This window comes from Zootoca vivipara, chromosome 9, assembly GCF_963506605.1.
Source record: "Zootoca vivipara chromosome 9, rZooViv1.1, whole genome shotgun sequence".
In the NCBI taxonomy this organism is placed as follows: Eukaryota; Metazoa; Chordata; class Lepidosauria; order Squamata; family Lacertidae; genus Zootoca; species Zootoca vivipara.
Genome location: NC_083284.1, coordinates 7,354,755 through 7,370,952, shown reverse-complemented (window position 1 = coordinate 7,370,952; position 16,198 = coordinate 7,354,755). Strand labels below are relative to the sequence as shown.

Here is a 16,198-nt window from a genome sequence, read left to right as displayed (position 1 = left end):
AAAGCACGTCAAAATGCAAGTAGATAAATAGGAACCGCTACAGCGGGAAGGTAAATGGCGTTTCCATGTGCTGCTCTGGTTTGCCAGAAGCGGCTTTGTCATGCTGGCCACATGACCTGGAAGCTATACGCCGGCTCCCTCGGCCAATAATGCGAGATGAGCGTGCAACCCCAGAATCGGTCACAACTGGACCTAATGGTCAGGGGTCCCTTTACCTTTACCTTTAAGATTAACAGTAGTGCCTTTTATACAAAAAAATAAATAAAGAAAGAAAGAAAAAGATTTTCTGTACTCAAAACTTTAAAATATGGGTTAAACTTGGCCTAATTTTCAGCCCTCTTTTCCCATTGAAGCACTGCATGGCCCATTTGGGAAGGAAGCACATCATGATTAGGGTTCTTAAAAGGAGGACGTTCTGCATTGCATTTTAAAAAATACACACACTTCCCCGCCCCCGCCCCTGCCCAGTAGCAGCCTGATTCATTCAGTCTGGTTTGAATCAGCTTCAGATGAAATCTTTCAGCTGAGAACCAGTATAACAAGATGACCTATTAGGGGTTTGCTTTTATCACACATCTGCATGTAAAGCATAATAAAATCCTCATTACTACTGCACAGGAAGTAATTACTCATCCCAACGTAGTTTGGTTATCTATAAGGGGTCACTGGTACCCTGACCTCTTCCAGAAATTACGCTAAAGATGACTCCAAATAGAAGGCGAAGAGAGAAGGCACAGAAGCATATCCACAATCACAGCGGGATTTTTATCTAACGTTGAGACTTAAGTTCATAATTCCCAGGCTCAGAAGAAGTATAGGCATCTCCCCACTTATGGGTGTTCGATTCATGTGTGACGGCATATAAGGATGCTGCCTTCTACTGAATCAGACCTGTGGCCCATTTAGCTCAGTTCTGTCTACAATGGCAGTAGAACTCCAGAGTCTCAGGTAAGGGCCTCTCCTTAGCCCTATCTGCAGATGTCAGGGATTGAACAAGGGAGTTTTTTCATGCACCACAGCTTCTCTGCCACTGAGCTATGGCATTTCCCCAAATGTGCCTTAGGATTGGTGACCCCACCATCCCTCCAGTGACCTAACTGGAAATGCAATGGGATTTCTGAATCTGGAATTAGGCTCAAGGTAGACCCATCATATGATACAAGGAAGTTTCCTATGAGTATAGCTCCTCATGCTGTGCCACTCTACAAGATTTATTCTATATACTGTTGCAATTATATCCCACTTTTCCTCCTAGGAGCTCAAGATGGCATACATGGTTATTTTTGGAGTTGCTTTTCAGGGGGCTGAAGAGGCTGCAATGGGAAAGGATAACATCAGGAACCCCAGATTACAGGGGCTCTTTGGAGCCGCACCCCCTTTCCCGGTCTCTGAAACTGATAAAAGATCTATAATCTTTGCATACTATGTTGAAATAGTACTGTTTTCTTTTCTTCATTTACTGTTTTTAATTATATCCACCTGTTGTCTTCTAGCAGCTACATAGTTAAGCTTCACCATCTCTTTCCCAAATTCTTTGAAGCGGTTTGCAAGGTCTTGCTCATTTGTGGCATTCTTCACGGCTTCCAATGCTTCTTCTACCTATAAGGGAGAAAAATATGACAGAAGGTTAAATTCCTGCCAGCTGATTTTCAGATATTATTTATAGCCTAATAGCTGCTTCACACATTACAGATTTGGCACATATATGCCTATATCCTGCATCACAAGAAGCAAACAGATTTTCATGTAAAATTTGATTAAAGGTTAAATACCTGCAAACATAGATACAGTGTGGATTTCATATGGAAAATATTGCATGGTTCTTTGGATTTATGCATTAGCATGCACCTGCTTGTAACCCATAACACAGACATCCACAACCAGTTGGCCTTTAGGCTTTTGGGAATACAACTTTTCACATCCCTGGCTATTGGCCATGCTACCTGGGGCTGATGGGAGTGGGACTTCAAATCAACAGGAAGGGACCAGGTTGGAGGTGTCTGTCATGATGTATGAAGCAGATATCCTTGTGTGTTTCGCATGTACACTTCAAACAGTTGGGAAAGCAGATGACCGGGAAACATGCAGTGCTGAAACTATTTATGATATGCCATATGCTGTATAATCCACCCATTTCCCGCAACAAAAGAACAGCTGAAAATAAAGAATGGCAGCAGTGCAATCAGGATGATTTTGAACCTTCCATTTTTAACATGTGTGCTTCCACTCAATCTGTTGCAAAACTATTGGCAGAAAAGAACATACACCCATAGTTGTTCTTTGTTGCCAGACGAAAAGAGCAACTCTGAAGTTTTCATCACATTACTAATCCCCAATCCCCAACCCCTCAAAAAGAACCCTAAATTGCCATACTACTTCAGGATTGTTCATGTAAAAGTTTGTCATTGTGGTGATTATGAAAAAGGATATCCAAATATGTATTCAGTCAGCTTGAAAAAATGGTTCTGCCTATTGGAGGGAAATCAAGTTGATAAACACAATATATATGGTCTACACAATTCTTGTAAGATTAATCTAGGAGGGATGCAAAGCAGGTTTGGTCACCTTAATTTCAGTCAAGCTATGCAAAACTTTTACAGTGTTGTTCATCTCTGTCTCTTGCCTCTCTCATACTACAGGTGTCGTAACATTTCATACAGAAGGTTATTCAAAAAGGATTGCCTTCTATCTGGACTAATGTAATGCACTGTAATGTAAGGTTGCCCTTGAAAATTGTCCAGAGACCGCATCTAATGCAGAATGCAGTTGCTAACCTGGTAAGTGGAGTGGTCTGATGGGACCATGGACCACTAGTCCTGTAAGCAGTGCACAAGCTGCCAGTGAGCTACCAGCCCCAAGATGTTAGTACTAGCATATACCGGTAGCTAAATGGCTTGGGATCTAAGTACCTAAATGTGCACCTTACCCAATACCAACATCTTGAACACTATGATTTGCCTGTGATGCCTTGTTGGTGGTACCTCCACTGGGGCTGCCCAGTTGGGTGTTGATCTGTGGCAGTTCCCTATTTGCAGAATGCCCTCCAAAGTGAGGTGCACTGTCTCCCTCATTATTGACTTCCAGGGTAAATTTAATAGCATTTCTGTTTACCCAGATATTTGATGGCTGGAATATACTGTTCCTGGCAATCCTGAAATCATTGGCCGAAAGAATTTGTTTCTTTTTAACTGTTTTTATAATGTTTTTGGTTTCAGGAAATTTTTAATGATATTGTTATTGATGTGTTTCCTGCCCTGGGTTCATTTGAGCCAAAGGATGGAATATAATTGAAATACTAATAGTAGGAAGAAGGAGACATGGGAAGAACTGGACAATGTTTTAAGGAAAACAAATGGCATTAGATCAGATTTTCTAACTTCTTGGCTGGTAACCTACATTATTTAGGTAACCTGGAATTAAGCCATTTGTGAAAATGCAAGCATCATAGTAGAAGATATAAATGAGCAGTCACAAAGAACATCCAGGTACAGCCTTTTTAACAGGAATAGCCACTTTCAACTCAAACTGGCATACAAACACCAGATGAATATCTGTAATAGTGGAGGAAGTGATGATTCACTGGGGAATTTTGCTTTCATTTATGTGCAAGGAGATAGTGTGATTTGTGCTTTTAAAAAAATATATATTTTCACACTGTGATGCAGAATGTCGGGTCATGGACCTGTGCTGAAAAATGAGATTTGTCTTTAAGTATCTACACAGCCAGCCTGTTTGCAACTGGGCCAAATTTAAGGCACTGAGTTATATAACACACTTGAAGTCCTAGGGCCCAAGTATCTGAAGGACTGTCTGCCTTGTTACCTGCCATCTTGTGCCTTAAATGAGCAGCAGTGGCATGCTAATAGATTAGGCCAATGTAAAAGACTGATTGCTGCAGGTTTCTCAGAATTTCTGATTCATTTAGTGTGTCAAAGGGCAGAATAACAAGCTGACAAAGTAAGGGGTATGCGGCACTGATTGCAGTGGTTCCGGTCCTATTTGGTTGTTTCCAGAGAGTGATGCTTAGGGAGTATTCTTCGGCCCCATGGAGCCTTTAGTGTGGGGTACCTCAGGGCTCAATTTACTCTCCTATGCTATTTAATAACTACATGGAACTGCTGAGTAGGGTTATCCAGAGTTTTGAAGTGCATTGTCAGCAATATGCTGGTGACACACAGCTCTATTTCTCCTTTACATATGCAGGTATGGCAGGGGATATGGTGGACCAGTGTCTTGCCTTGGTGATGGACTGGATGAGAGCCAACAAACTGAAACTAATTCCAGATAAGACTAAAACACTGTTAGTGGTTCCCTAGACCAGATGGATGGGAGACTGCCTGCTCTTGAAGAAGTGGGTACATAGCTTGAGGGTACTTCTGTATCCTTTGCTGTCACTTGAGGCTCAGGTAGGCTCAGTGGCACAGACTGCCTTCCATCACCTTTGGCTGGTGACCCAGCTATGCCCCTATCTGGACAGGGATAGCCTAACCTCTGTTGTTTATGCTCTGGCAACCTCTAGATTAGATTACTGCATCGCCCTGAGATCTTCGGATGAAGGGTGGTCTAGAAATTTAATAAATAAAATGAAATTAATATTTGTATGTTGCCTTTCCATAGTTCAAACCATGATCAAGGCAGCTTACAACATGAAAATATACATACTTACAACATAACAAAAGTAGTCATAAACAATAAATAAAACATCAAAAAATACGCAACCAAACTGAACAATTTCCACATGAATCATAATAAAATTGCATATGCAACAACCCACAACAAAAAACCAAACAATACCCTAGCCCAGTTTCTATAGAATTATGAAAATATTTATTTATAAAATTATGAAATCTTAAAAGCACGCCAAAAGTGCAAGTAGATAAATAGGTACTGCTCAGGCAGGAAGGTAAACAGTGTTTCCGTGCACTGCTCTGGTTTCGGCAGAAGCGGCTTAGTCAAGCTGGTCACATGACCCGGAAAAACTGTCTGTGGACAAATGCCGGCTCTCTTGGCCAGTAAAGTGAGATGAGTGCCGCAACCCCACAGTCATCTGTGACTGGACTTAATGGTCAGGGGTCCTTTACCTTTACCTTTTACATTAGAAAGAAACTGAGCAAAATTTTGGGTTTAGTATGATATGGGTTACATGAAGCTAAACCCTCTATAACAGGGGTTGGACCTGTTGCCCTGTTTATATTTTTTTGCACCACAACTGCCATAATTTCTGACCATTGGCCCTGTTGGGTATGTTATGGAAATTACATACCCACATCCTTAAAGTTGTTAAATGTTACAAATATTATGCCTGAATGTATCCTTTCGACTTGACAGCTCAGGAAAGATACCTGGCTTTTTGAATCATATAAAATCAACCCCTTTGCCAAGTTCTTCCATTCCAACACCATTTTGCCCTTGGAAAAGGGACTCTTTCCCCTGCCACCTCCCCAAGCTTGAATACATGTATACACACCTCCTACCCCAGGAAATGCCCAGAGATGACAATTGCTGGGCTCATTGTTCTCCAAGGGAAGCCAAATCTCATCACCAGACTTGCCTCAGGCTCCAGAGACGCAAAGGAAGTTCTATTGTACTTTTGGGCGGTGTGTACTTAAGACATGTTTGCCTATGCTAATCTTATACTGTACTTGGTGTTGCCCTGACATATCTGTCTATTGTAATCTTGTGTAACCCTCCCCTTTTGTGACATGTTAATGATGTCAAAATGATGTATTGATGATGCTGTGTGAACTGTATTCTGGATGTGGTGGGGAAGTTTTAAAAGTCAATGTCGCCCCGCCCATTCTCTGGGTTCTCTCGCTGCTGTTGAACCTGTTGCTCAACAATAAATAAGTCTACTGACTGCTATTTTGCTCCAAATTGCTTGGCTGGAATTTCCTTCTTTTACTGACTGCATGGACCCGTGGGGGACTTGTACCCCGACAAGCTGAGCTGTTGAGCAGTCTCTCAACACAGATTTTTTTTAAACAGGTGGCACTGATGACAGCCTGAGACTAACAGGAAGTCTGCAGCTTCCTCTATACAAAAGGCAGTGCCAGAGGTATAATAACTGGAAAATTTCACTATATTTCAGTTATATTTATTAACAACACAAGTACAGCCTTCAAAGGGATGGGAATCTAGCATTGCTATGTCAATCCTTTAAAAAGGAAGTTAAAACTATTTCAAAATCTGCACGCTTATTTTTTTAACTGGGATTGCTCCTAAAATTGGTCAAGGTAAATCATAGTCTGGCTTACCATGCCATGTGAACATAATCATTGGCAATCAACTACCTCATTCTGAAAATTGGACAAATTATAGCAGAAGGCAAGAAGGATTCTGTACATGGAAAAGTACGATCAATCAATGCTTTGTTTTAGATCATTTGATTTAAGAATATGTCAAAAGAACAAGACAAGAGCTATATGTAGCTTTTATTAATTCAGCGTTGGCCTTTGACCAGGTCAATAAAGAACAACTCTAGTTTAAACTTTTAAATACCAATATAGATAAGCATCAGTCCTGAAGAAAACTCTATATAGGAACAGAACAGACATTTAGAGTGAGTTTCTCAGAGTATATTTCCCACAGGGATGCCTTTCGGCCTTCTCTCAATTTTGTATGTCAATAATATAGAAGATTGCAAAGGCCATCAATATTTCCCAGCTAGCAGAGATGATTCTAAGCTTTCGGACTTATTGTACATCAGTAGCCCTCATTTATATAATACAAATAAGGAAGTGACTACTTGGATATTTGTGAGAGTTTTGTTAAAGAGAAAAAATGTTAAATTACAGTAAAATGAAAACATAGAATTAATTCAAGCGGCTCCAAATTTTGTACAGGGTAAAGTAGAAGGGGGCGTGTGATCTAGTAATTCCAGCATCAAACAGCTTTGCTAGGAAATTCTGAGTACATTATCTAATCAGCAGAACTATGGGCATGACTGATTTAACAATGATAGAAAAAAAGCAACATTCTTTTCTGAGACATCCTAATAGCAAAGTTGAAAACCAAGACTGGATAGTGTGCCTGGTCATTAGTCCTGTAGCATTACTCCTGTGGTAGTAGCTGAAAGATGCAAAAAGTGGTGTTCTTTGGAACAGGGAGCAAATATCAAAGAATTGTGAAGTGTTTGGGGGGGGGGATTTGCTGTTACAAAACAAAACATTTACCGTAAATAGCTACCTTTCTACCTGTAGGACAGGAGGGGGGCACAGGAAGGAAACAAGGTCAGAAGGGGGCCATGGTTGGAAAAGGGTTGAGAATGTATACCACCAGATTGGTTAACAAGCCAATTAAAAGAAGCTGCTACAGGCAAGAAGGCTTCCTTCAAATAAGAGAAACGAAAAGGAACCCAAACTTTGACCAAACAAATATGATCTGACAGTGAGAGATGCAGGGAGGGAGGGAGGGAGGGAGGGAATGTGAGGAGCACATGGCAAACAAAACAAACAAAAACATAACGACCAGCAACAGCAAAATACGTTCATAGCAGAAGTCTGGTTAGGGAGACTGTTGGACCTTTGGATTACAAGGGAGTTGAAGTGTGCTGAATGAGTGTGAGGAGACTGCAAAGATGTTGAATGAATACTTGGTATCTGTCTCCACAGCAGAAGGTATATGACAGATCCCAGTGGCTGAACTACGGTAACTTTTGTTGAAAGGAGTCTAACGAGATGAGGCAGATAGTGGTGATGAGAGATTAAGTTTGAGGCCTCCTGGACAAAAGAAAAACTGGCAAATCACCAGGTCCAGATGGCACCCACCCAAGAGCTCTCAGATAACTCAAATGTGAAATTGTTGACCTCCTAACAAAAATATGCAACTTGTCCCTCAGATTCCTGACAGTGGGAAAATAGCCATTGTAATGAGAGAGAGAGAGACCCTTCATGGATCAATGCCTTGTCATGGCGAAGGGGCTTGAATAACTCAGAGAAGCTATAAGCTATGCCATGCAGGGCCACCCAAGATGGACAGGTCATAGTGGAGAGTTTTGACTAAATGTGATCCACCTGGAGAAGGAACTGGCAAGCCACTCCAGTATCCCTGCCAAGAAAACTCCATGGACAAAGACAACAGGCAAATAAAAGTTATGACGCTGGAAGATGAGCCCCTCAGGTCGGAAGGCGTCCAACATGCTACTGAGGAAGAGCGGAGGACAAGTACAAGTAGATTCAGAGCTGATGAAGCGGCTGGGCCAAAGCCGAAAGGTCGCTCAGTTGCGGATATGCCTGGAAACGAAAGGAAAGTCTGATGCTGTAAAGAAAAATATTGCATAGGAACCTGGAATGTAAGAACCATAGATAATGGTAGGCTGGATGTGGTCAAAAATGAGATGGCAAGAATAAATATTGACATCCTGGGCATCAGTGAACTAAAATGGAAGGGAATGGGCGAATTCTGTTCGGATGACTATCATATCTACTACTGTGGGCAAGAATCCCATAGAAGAAATGGAGTGGCCCTCATAGTCAACAAAAGAGTGGCAAAAGCTGTAATGGGATGTGTCAGAGGTGCTGATGTGGCTACTCTAGAGTAACGACTCCTCGCAGCATAGTCCTTTTAGACTTTTATTAACTGCTGATTATTTACAGTGCTCAGAGCGATCTATATACATGCTTACGGTGAGGTGTCAGTACCTCCAAATGGAGATTGGCGCGTTTTCTTCCAGCAAAGAAGCCTTGGGAGACCCAGCCTCTTCCCCCTACGTTTTCGGCGCAATTCCGGAGTTGGGGGAATTGGCCTTCCCCCCGGGCTCCCCCCTTCCTGTCCCACCTGAGTCATGGGCTCCGCAACCTTGCCTGAGCCTCGGACACCACTTCCTGATTCTCCGCTGGAGGCAGAGCTCTCCCTGCTCTCCCCAGCGCTTGGGGATGGGCTGGAACTTAAGATGGGAGGGACTTCCCTGTATCCCTTGTCCCTCACAGGATGCAATCTCAAAAATGACAGAATGATCTCAATACGAATCCAAGGCAGACCTTTTAACATCACAGTAATCCAAATTTATGCACCAACTACCAGTGCTGAAGAAACTGAAATTGACCAATTCTATGAAGACTTACAACACCTACTATAAATGACACCAAAGAAGGATGTTGGGTCAAACTGTTTTAGAGGATGGTTACAGGTAGGTAGCCATGTTGGTCTGGGTCGAAGTAAAATAAAAAAATTCCTTCAGTAGCACCTTAAAGACCAACTAAGTTTTTATTTTGGTATGAGCTTTCGTGTGCATGCACACTTCTTCAGATACACTGAATAGGGACTCCTATTTCAGTGTATCTGAAGAAGTGTACATGCACATGAAAGCTCATACCAAAATAAAAACTTAGTTGGTCTTTAAGGTGCTACTGAAGGTTTTTTTTTGTTTTAGAGGATGTTACACTCCTGCTCTAAATGGGGATCAGGATTACAGTCTGGGGAAGTTTATTCAACCAGCACTCTCAGTAGAGGCCAGGTAGCTTCTGCACCTCAAAGTGCCATTTATCAGCTTCACCACTTGAGACTTTACCTGGATAGAGACAGGAAACCCACTACTATTGCAAGCTCTACAGTAAAACATGCATAACTGAATCGGTGCCTGTAGATAATATTCAGTATTTGGGTAAACAGTATTCAGCTTATAACTGAGCAATCATAGCATCAACTCATTCCATTCCTGTTGAAAGAAGTGCAGGTACAAAAACCTTCCTGATTGCCATGACAGTTAAGAAAATTACTATGAAAACCAGAATCTCATCATCATGCAATTTGTTCCAGTTGCTTTTTCACCACCACTAAAAATACTGATTTTGTGACGTGGAAAATTGCTACAATCCTAGGATAAAGAGGACCACTATCACTTCCATTCTTATGCAAATGAAGTTGCTGACATTCTATTACAGACCAGCTTCCCTCCTTTTTCAATTAATGTCAATGTCTTCAGTCCAGGGGTGGGTGGGTTGGTGTAAGAGAAAAAGAGAGGTTAGAACAACAGGTTGTGAGGCTATTAGATGTTTCTACTGCATATTTGTGCGTATTTGTGCAATATGCAATTAGGCAATTGTCTTAGAATAACTGCCTCAAATCATGACTTCTGAAACTTTTCAGGGAAATATATGTAGAGGTACAAATAGAAAGTATGCTTGCAGCAAAACACTGCAAAGTTACGTTCATGTCAGCAAACTATATTTAGGGGACAAAGTGTCATTTCTGTAACACTGCTTGACTTGTGTAGGTGTAAATATTTCATCAGAATGTCTAAAACAGTGGTTTGCTCCAGACATCAGTGCCAGGGAAAAAAGTGACTTATTTTTAGGGTCAAAGTCTTTGTTAGCTCAGCCAGCTTGCTACCAAGTGACACTTCTACATAATTAATTAGAATTTCTCTGGAGCAGCTTGATTTTCAAAGGTGAACAGAATTACCTAGGTCCCATCTGCTCCGGTGGGAGCTGTCACTGCATGGAACACCTGCAGGGGAATGCATCACAAGCTTTTTAAAGCTGCTTCTCCTCAAACTGGGCCACCTCTTTCCTAAGGGTTTTGCAGGAAACCAGGAGGAGACATGATTGATAGGAACCAGAACAGGAGCTAAGTGGCCTTGCTTCAGCACCAAAACTTGGATATTAGCACAAGAGTGAGATGAGATGGAGAGTGGGTCAGAATAGAGATTGTGGAATGGGTGGCAATATGATTCTGGCTCTTTTGGAAGGACAAATTATTCAGGCTGCATTGACGGAAAGGGAGGCTTATTCTGAAACTGAACAAGAGAAAAGAAGCCTGCCCAGAAAAGTGTGGAATATGTTTTAACCCTTCGTATACTTTTTAATATTTTTGCATGTAATATTCTTTTAAAGCTGGCGATGACTATCCCATGCTATCCCCTTTTTATGTATAATAGTTTATGAACATCTCCTTTGCCACAATGAATAGTGTTACTGTACTCCACTATCTGGCTGTCATATTGATGCAGAAAGTTCTTGAAGTGCACCAGCCAATTTTATCCATCCCAAGTTTCACTCAAAGAATTTGATTATTATTACTATATTATGTGATGTGGGATTAGCAGAGCTGAAGAGAACTCTTAAAGTAGCTTAGAACTACATTGGTACCTCGGCTTTCGAACGTTTCCATTTTGGTTTGTGAACGTCTTAAACCCAGAAGTATATGCTTCGGTTTTCGAACATGCCTCGGAAGTTGAACATGCCACGCAGCTTCCACTGAGTGCAAAATCCGGAGGCCTAGCTGTCGGCTATTGAGTTTTCGGTTTTCAAATGTTTCAGAACTCGACCAGTCTTCCGGAACGGAATGCCGAGGTACCACTGTAATATACACACATTGGTAGAAGGCTTCTAGTGGGGTCAGGAGACTAAAGGTTCTCAGCACACCTAATATCTAGAAGCCACAGCACACTGAACTTAACTCTCACATCTTTCTCTCTCATATACAGATGCATTCACTTATTTTAATTGTATAATGGGATCTCCCCATGGTCAGTGGGGGCAATACACAATCCAAATGCATCTGTATAATATAATACTTTATATTATAAATAACTTTAGAGTGTTTCTCACAATCTTGCTGCTTTTCACTAAGTATGGAACCTCTAGTTACAGGTAGGTAGCTGTGTTGGTCTGAGTCGAAGCAAAATAAAAAAAATTCCTTCAGTAGCACCTTAAAGACCAACTAAGTTTTTATTTTGGTATGAGCTTTCGTGTGCATGCACACTTCGTCAGATACCACGAAAGCTCATACCAAAATAAAAACTTAGTTTGGTCTTTAAGGTGCTACTGAAGGAATTTTATGGAACCTCTAGAGGTTGTAGTAGTGCTCCTATATTAGTTTAAATTTATATCCCTCTCTTCCTTCCAAAGGAGCCTAGGGTGTAAACAAAAGAGATAGAACAATAAAAAAATAGTCACTTAAAAATAATTCCATTGTAGATGCAGACTGGAAAAGATCTCAGCTTAAAAGGCTTTCTTTGAAGGAAGGTCTTCAGTAGAAAAGAGAATCGAAGCAGTGCCTGTCTGATATTTTACTGGGGGGAATTCCAAACTGGAGTCCAATTCCTGTATTCTGCAGAAGGAACCACCTGATTAAGATGATCTCTGCTTGAGGCCCTCGCCTGCAGAGTGTAGTGATCTACCAGGTAAGGGATGAGGTGAACTTCCAGGTAATAACATAGCAAAATGGTTCTTCCAACTCTGTCTATATTAGAAGATATGAATAAATATTGTGAAGTAATGAAAGTAGCTATTTGTTGTTGAAGCAGATTGTACTTGCTTGAGGATCTTGAGATGTGAAGTCTAAACCTGGTCTACTTTACAGTAGTTCACATCTCCTGACAGTTCCCACTCCAGCAAGGCACAGGCCTGTGGCACAAGAGATGTGGAAGGAATCTAGTCAAGGTAGGATCCAAAATTATGTTAGTGTCTCAGCTGGGGAGTCTGTGTAGAAAGTTGTATCTTAATACTGGGCTGTCTTCAATGTTCCATAAGCTTACTTCTACAACTGCAGTGAAACTTGTTTCCTCTCTTAGCCCTGCATACCAACCAAATCTAATGTAGAAGGTCCCCCAATTCTAGGTGGTGGGAGCTGGAGGGGACAGGAGTGAGAATGGAAGCTCCGTTGTACATATACAACATATATGAGGGTGTAAAGGTTGGTATTATAAATGTATTAAATAAATGACTATGGCTGAAATATCCAAAACTAATTAATAACAAATTAATGTTTAAAAGTTAAAGTAATCCAAATTTTAAATAGTGTAAACAAAATATATTTAAGTGGATGATGATGATGATGATGATTTACAGAAGTTCTTGAAAGGGGGGGGGAGTGGTTACATATGTTCCTTTCCCACCCTCCCACTAAGTGTTCCCAAATATTAATGTGTCATGATGCCCACAAATTAATCAATCAAGTCTATAAATATGATGGCTGTAGTTAAACTATAAAAACTGAGTTTTTATCCTTCAAGTATTTGTATGAAGGGGAATTGAGGCCAAACGACTTTGAAAGTTTGCAGTGTCAAGAGATTGTGTGAGTTGGACCAGTCTTCATTAGGAAATGAAAAATATGGTCACACACGCATTGCTAGCTGTGCAAATATTTATAGGGTAATGTGGTTGATTTTTTGAGTAGAAAAGCACTGTATTCATTAAAGCATGGACTGTCACCTTCCTGCAAGAGAGGATCTGGCATTTTTCCATTGCAAACCTTAATTCTGGGGAATTCAAGAAGAGTCTGCCTAGATCTCATTCCAAGCTAAAGGTTGCAATGCACCATTGCCTCGGAAACAACATTCTACTGCCATTTGAAGGGGAAAAGGAAGGGGGCAGAGAAGGGGGGGATCTGATCAAGAAAATAAAAGATTATAAACATTCTGTTCAGTCCAGTTTACACAACAGATCTTCCACCAGCAGCATAATTAGCAATGCTAAATTATGAAGAGAGGAATGGGGAAATCAATCATTACACTGGTTAGCTCCAATTACAAAGCATTTTGTTACATGCCTCTGTAGGCAGGAAGGCAGACAGTGGCAAACCAAATACAAACCCACAGTAAATCATTTGCCGCTCTGCGATTCCTCTGTGGTTTTCTTATATATTTTTTTCATCTTTGATGATTCATTAAGCACTCACTGTTTCCATCTCCAATCAAAAGTGTTCTGACATTTGGATGTAATTAATTTCATACTGTGGCTCACAGACAAAAGCACACTGCTGTGCTTTAATTTTACCACAAGAGGGTGGTAAGTCTACAGCTTCCTTACGCTACAGGACAGTCTGAAAAGCAGCTCTCATAGAAGCACAGACACAGTGTGCACCTGTTACGGCTAAACCACTTTCCCCACGCCCCAATAAGAAAATAAAGATGAGCCCTGTTGGATCAGAGCAAAGTCATGTCTAGCCTGGCATCTTGTTTTTCCACAGGGCTAACAACGTGCCTCTGAATAGCCCAGAAAGCAGGAAGCGAGGACGGTCCTCTCTCCTGTTCATGGTCCTCAGCAACTGGTATTCAAGGATGCTGCCTTCAATCCTGGGGGTAGCATAAAGCTATTGTGACCCTACATTAATTTGTCTGTGGTTTATTGTGCATGTGAGGCCAACTATGGCCATTCAATTTTTTTAAAAAAATGTGATAATGTCCACAAGGCAATGACAACACACTACTGGAAAGGCATCTGCATAGCCCAGTGATGCATTACACATAGTATGCATGGATTAGTCAACAGCATGTAATAATATGTGTGGATGTCTGTATGATATGTAACAAAGCAAAAAAATAGATTTCATTATTATTTTATGCAGACATGAAATTTGCATAACAAAATCCATTCTCAGTTTCAAACTTTAACCAAGCATGGTGAAGAGAAGCAACAGTAGCTTTTTACAGAACACATAGCAATGTTGAATAGGTGTGTCTGATGGAGCGTCTGAATACATCCCAATGGGCTCACACTTTAATCCCCCACCCCCCAGAACCCTTACTACCAATTCTTATTTGTGATGTACTTCTGCATTCAAATAAGCAAATGCAGTACTCAGCTGGCAAGCCGAACCCCAAGGAATAGACCCAGCTGTGGCCATCCAGAATTCCACCCACTACCAAACAGAAGTAAGCCATAGTTATGCCTAGGAAGTAATACTGGTGGGGTATTTGGTTTTGATGATGATACTTCCCCAAAATATTTGCAACTACAGTGGTACCTCGACAACCGAATGACTCGACTTCCGAAGCGGCACGCGGGGTCGGCGCATGCACAGAACGGGCACTTTGAGAACCAAAGACTTTGACTTACGAAGACGGCTGTGGAACGGATCGTCTTTGTAAGTCAAGGTACCACTGTACAAAATACGAGCCCCATATAAACCTGGTTGCCCTTCCTTTGTATGTAGCATACCATATCCCTTCCACCACTTGCTCACCACAGCGCATACAAGAGCATAACGTATTGAAGAAGTCTTACGATTTTCAAATGGGACAAAAGCCTCATGACATCTGCCATGTCAGCCAGGATGAGCAGGCGAGTGACAGCTGAGAGCAGAGCCCGTGCTGCTCGGACCATGGTGCCTCGCTTGACAGAGGAACAGGGATCATCGGCAAACTCAGACGAAGCAATTCTCATCGTTTCACCTGGAGGACAATTAGAAACAAGCATGTTTTAAAAGCTGATTACAAAAGCCACTTCTTACTCCCTGCTTCTTGAAAAAATGTACAAGTCAATAACGAAAAATGAAATTATTCCAGAAGAACTATAGTATCTAATACTAAAGAATCAATCATAATTTCAAGTTATTTCATTTTATTTATTTATTTTCTATACCGCCCTATACCCGAAGGTCTCAGGGCAGTTCACATAAAATATCAGATACATAAAATAAAAATAAAAACAGCAACCCAATTTAAAAAACAACAACCCAAAAGAGACAGCATTTTAAAAAGAGTGTAAGATGTAGATCAGGTCAGGCAAAGGCCTGGTTAAAAAGGAACATTTTTGCCTGGTGCCTAAAGGTGTATAGGGAAGGCGCTATTATTATTATTATTATTATTATTATTTATTAATTAATTTATTATTTATACCCCACCCACTCTGGGCGGCTTCCAACAAATATCAAAATACAGTACATTAAAATATCACAGATTAAAAACTTCCCTAAACAGGGCTGCCTTTAGGTGTTTTCTAAATGTTAGGTAGTTGTTTATCTCCTTGACCTCCAATGGGAGGGCGTTCCACAGGGCGGGTGCCACTACCGAGAAGGCCCTCTGCCTGGTTCCCTGTAGCTTTGCTTCTCGCAGTGAGGGAATCACCAGAAGGCCCTCGGCACTGGATCTCAGTGTCCGGGCTGAACAATGGGGGTGGAGACGCTCCTTCAGGTATATACGGTAGGACCAAGGCTGTTTAGGGCTTTAAAGGTCAGCACCAACACTTTGAATTGTGCTCGGAAATGTACTAGGAGCCAATGTAGGTCTCTTAGGACCGGTGTTATGTGGTCTCGGCGGCCGCTCCCAGTCACCAGTCTAGCTGCCACATTTTGGATTAATTCAAAGGTAGCCCCACGTAGAGCGCATTGCAGTAGTCCAAGCGGGAGATAACCAGAGCATGCACCACTCTGGTGAGACAGTCTGTGGGCAGGTTGGGTCTCAGCCTGCATACCATATGGGAGTTGGTAGACAGCCACCCTGGACACAGAATTAACCTGTGCCTTCATGGACAGC

The 16,198-nt window shown here is 41.5% G+C and overlaps 1 protein-coding gene across 2 annotated transcripts in view; it reads right to left on the bottom strand.

Annotated features, from left to right (window-relative positions):
* The window catches only part of CTNNA2 (catenin alpha 2), a 540,562-nt gene that overhangs the window by 404,525 nt on the left and 119,839 nt on the right, over positions 1 to 16,198 (bottom strand). For both annotated transcript variants that reach the window (XM_035103044.2, XM_035103046.2), the window contains exons 4-5: positions 14,949 to 15,115; positions 1,480 to 1,599 (exon numbers count right to left, since the gene is read on the bottom strand). In XM_035103044.2, coding sequence (XP_034958935.1) covers positions 1,480 to 1,599; positions 14,949 to 15,115 — 287 coding nt within the window. The remainder of the gene's footprint in view (positions 1 to 1,479; positions 1,600 to 14,948; positions 15,116 to 16,198) is intronic.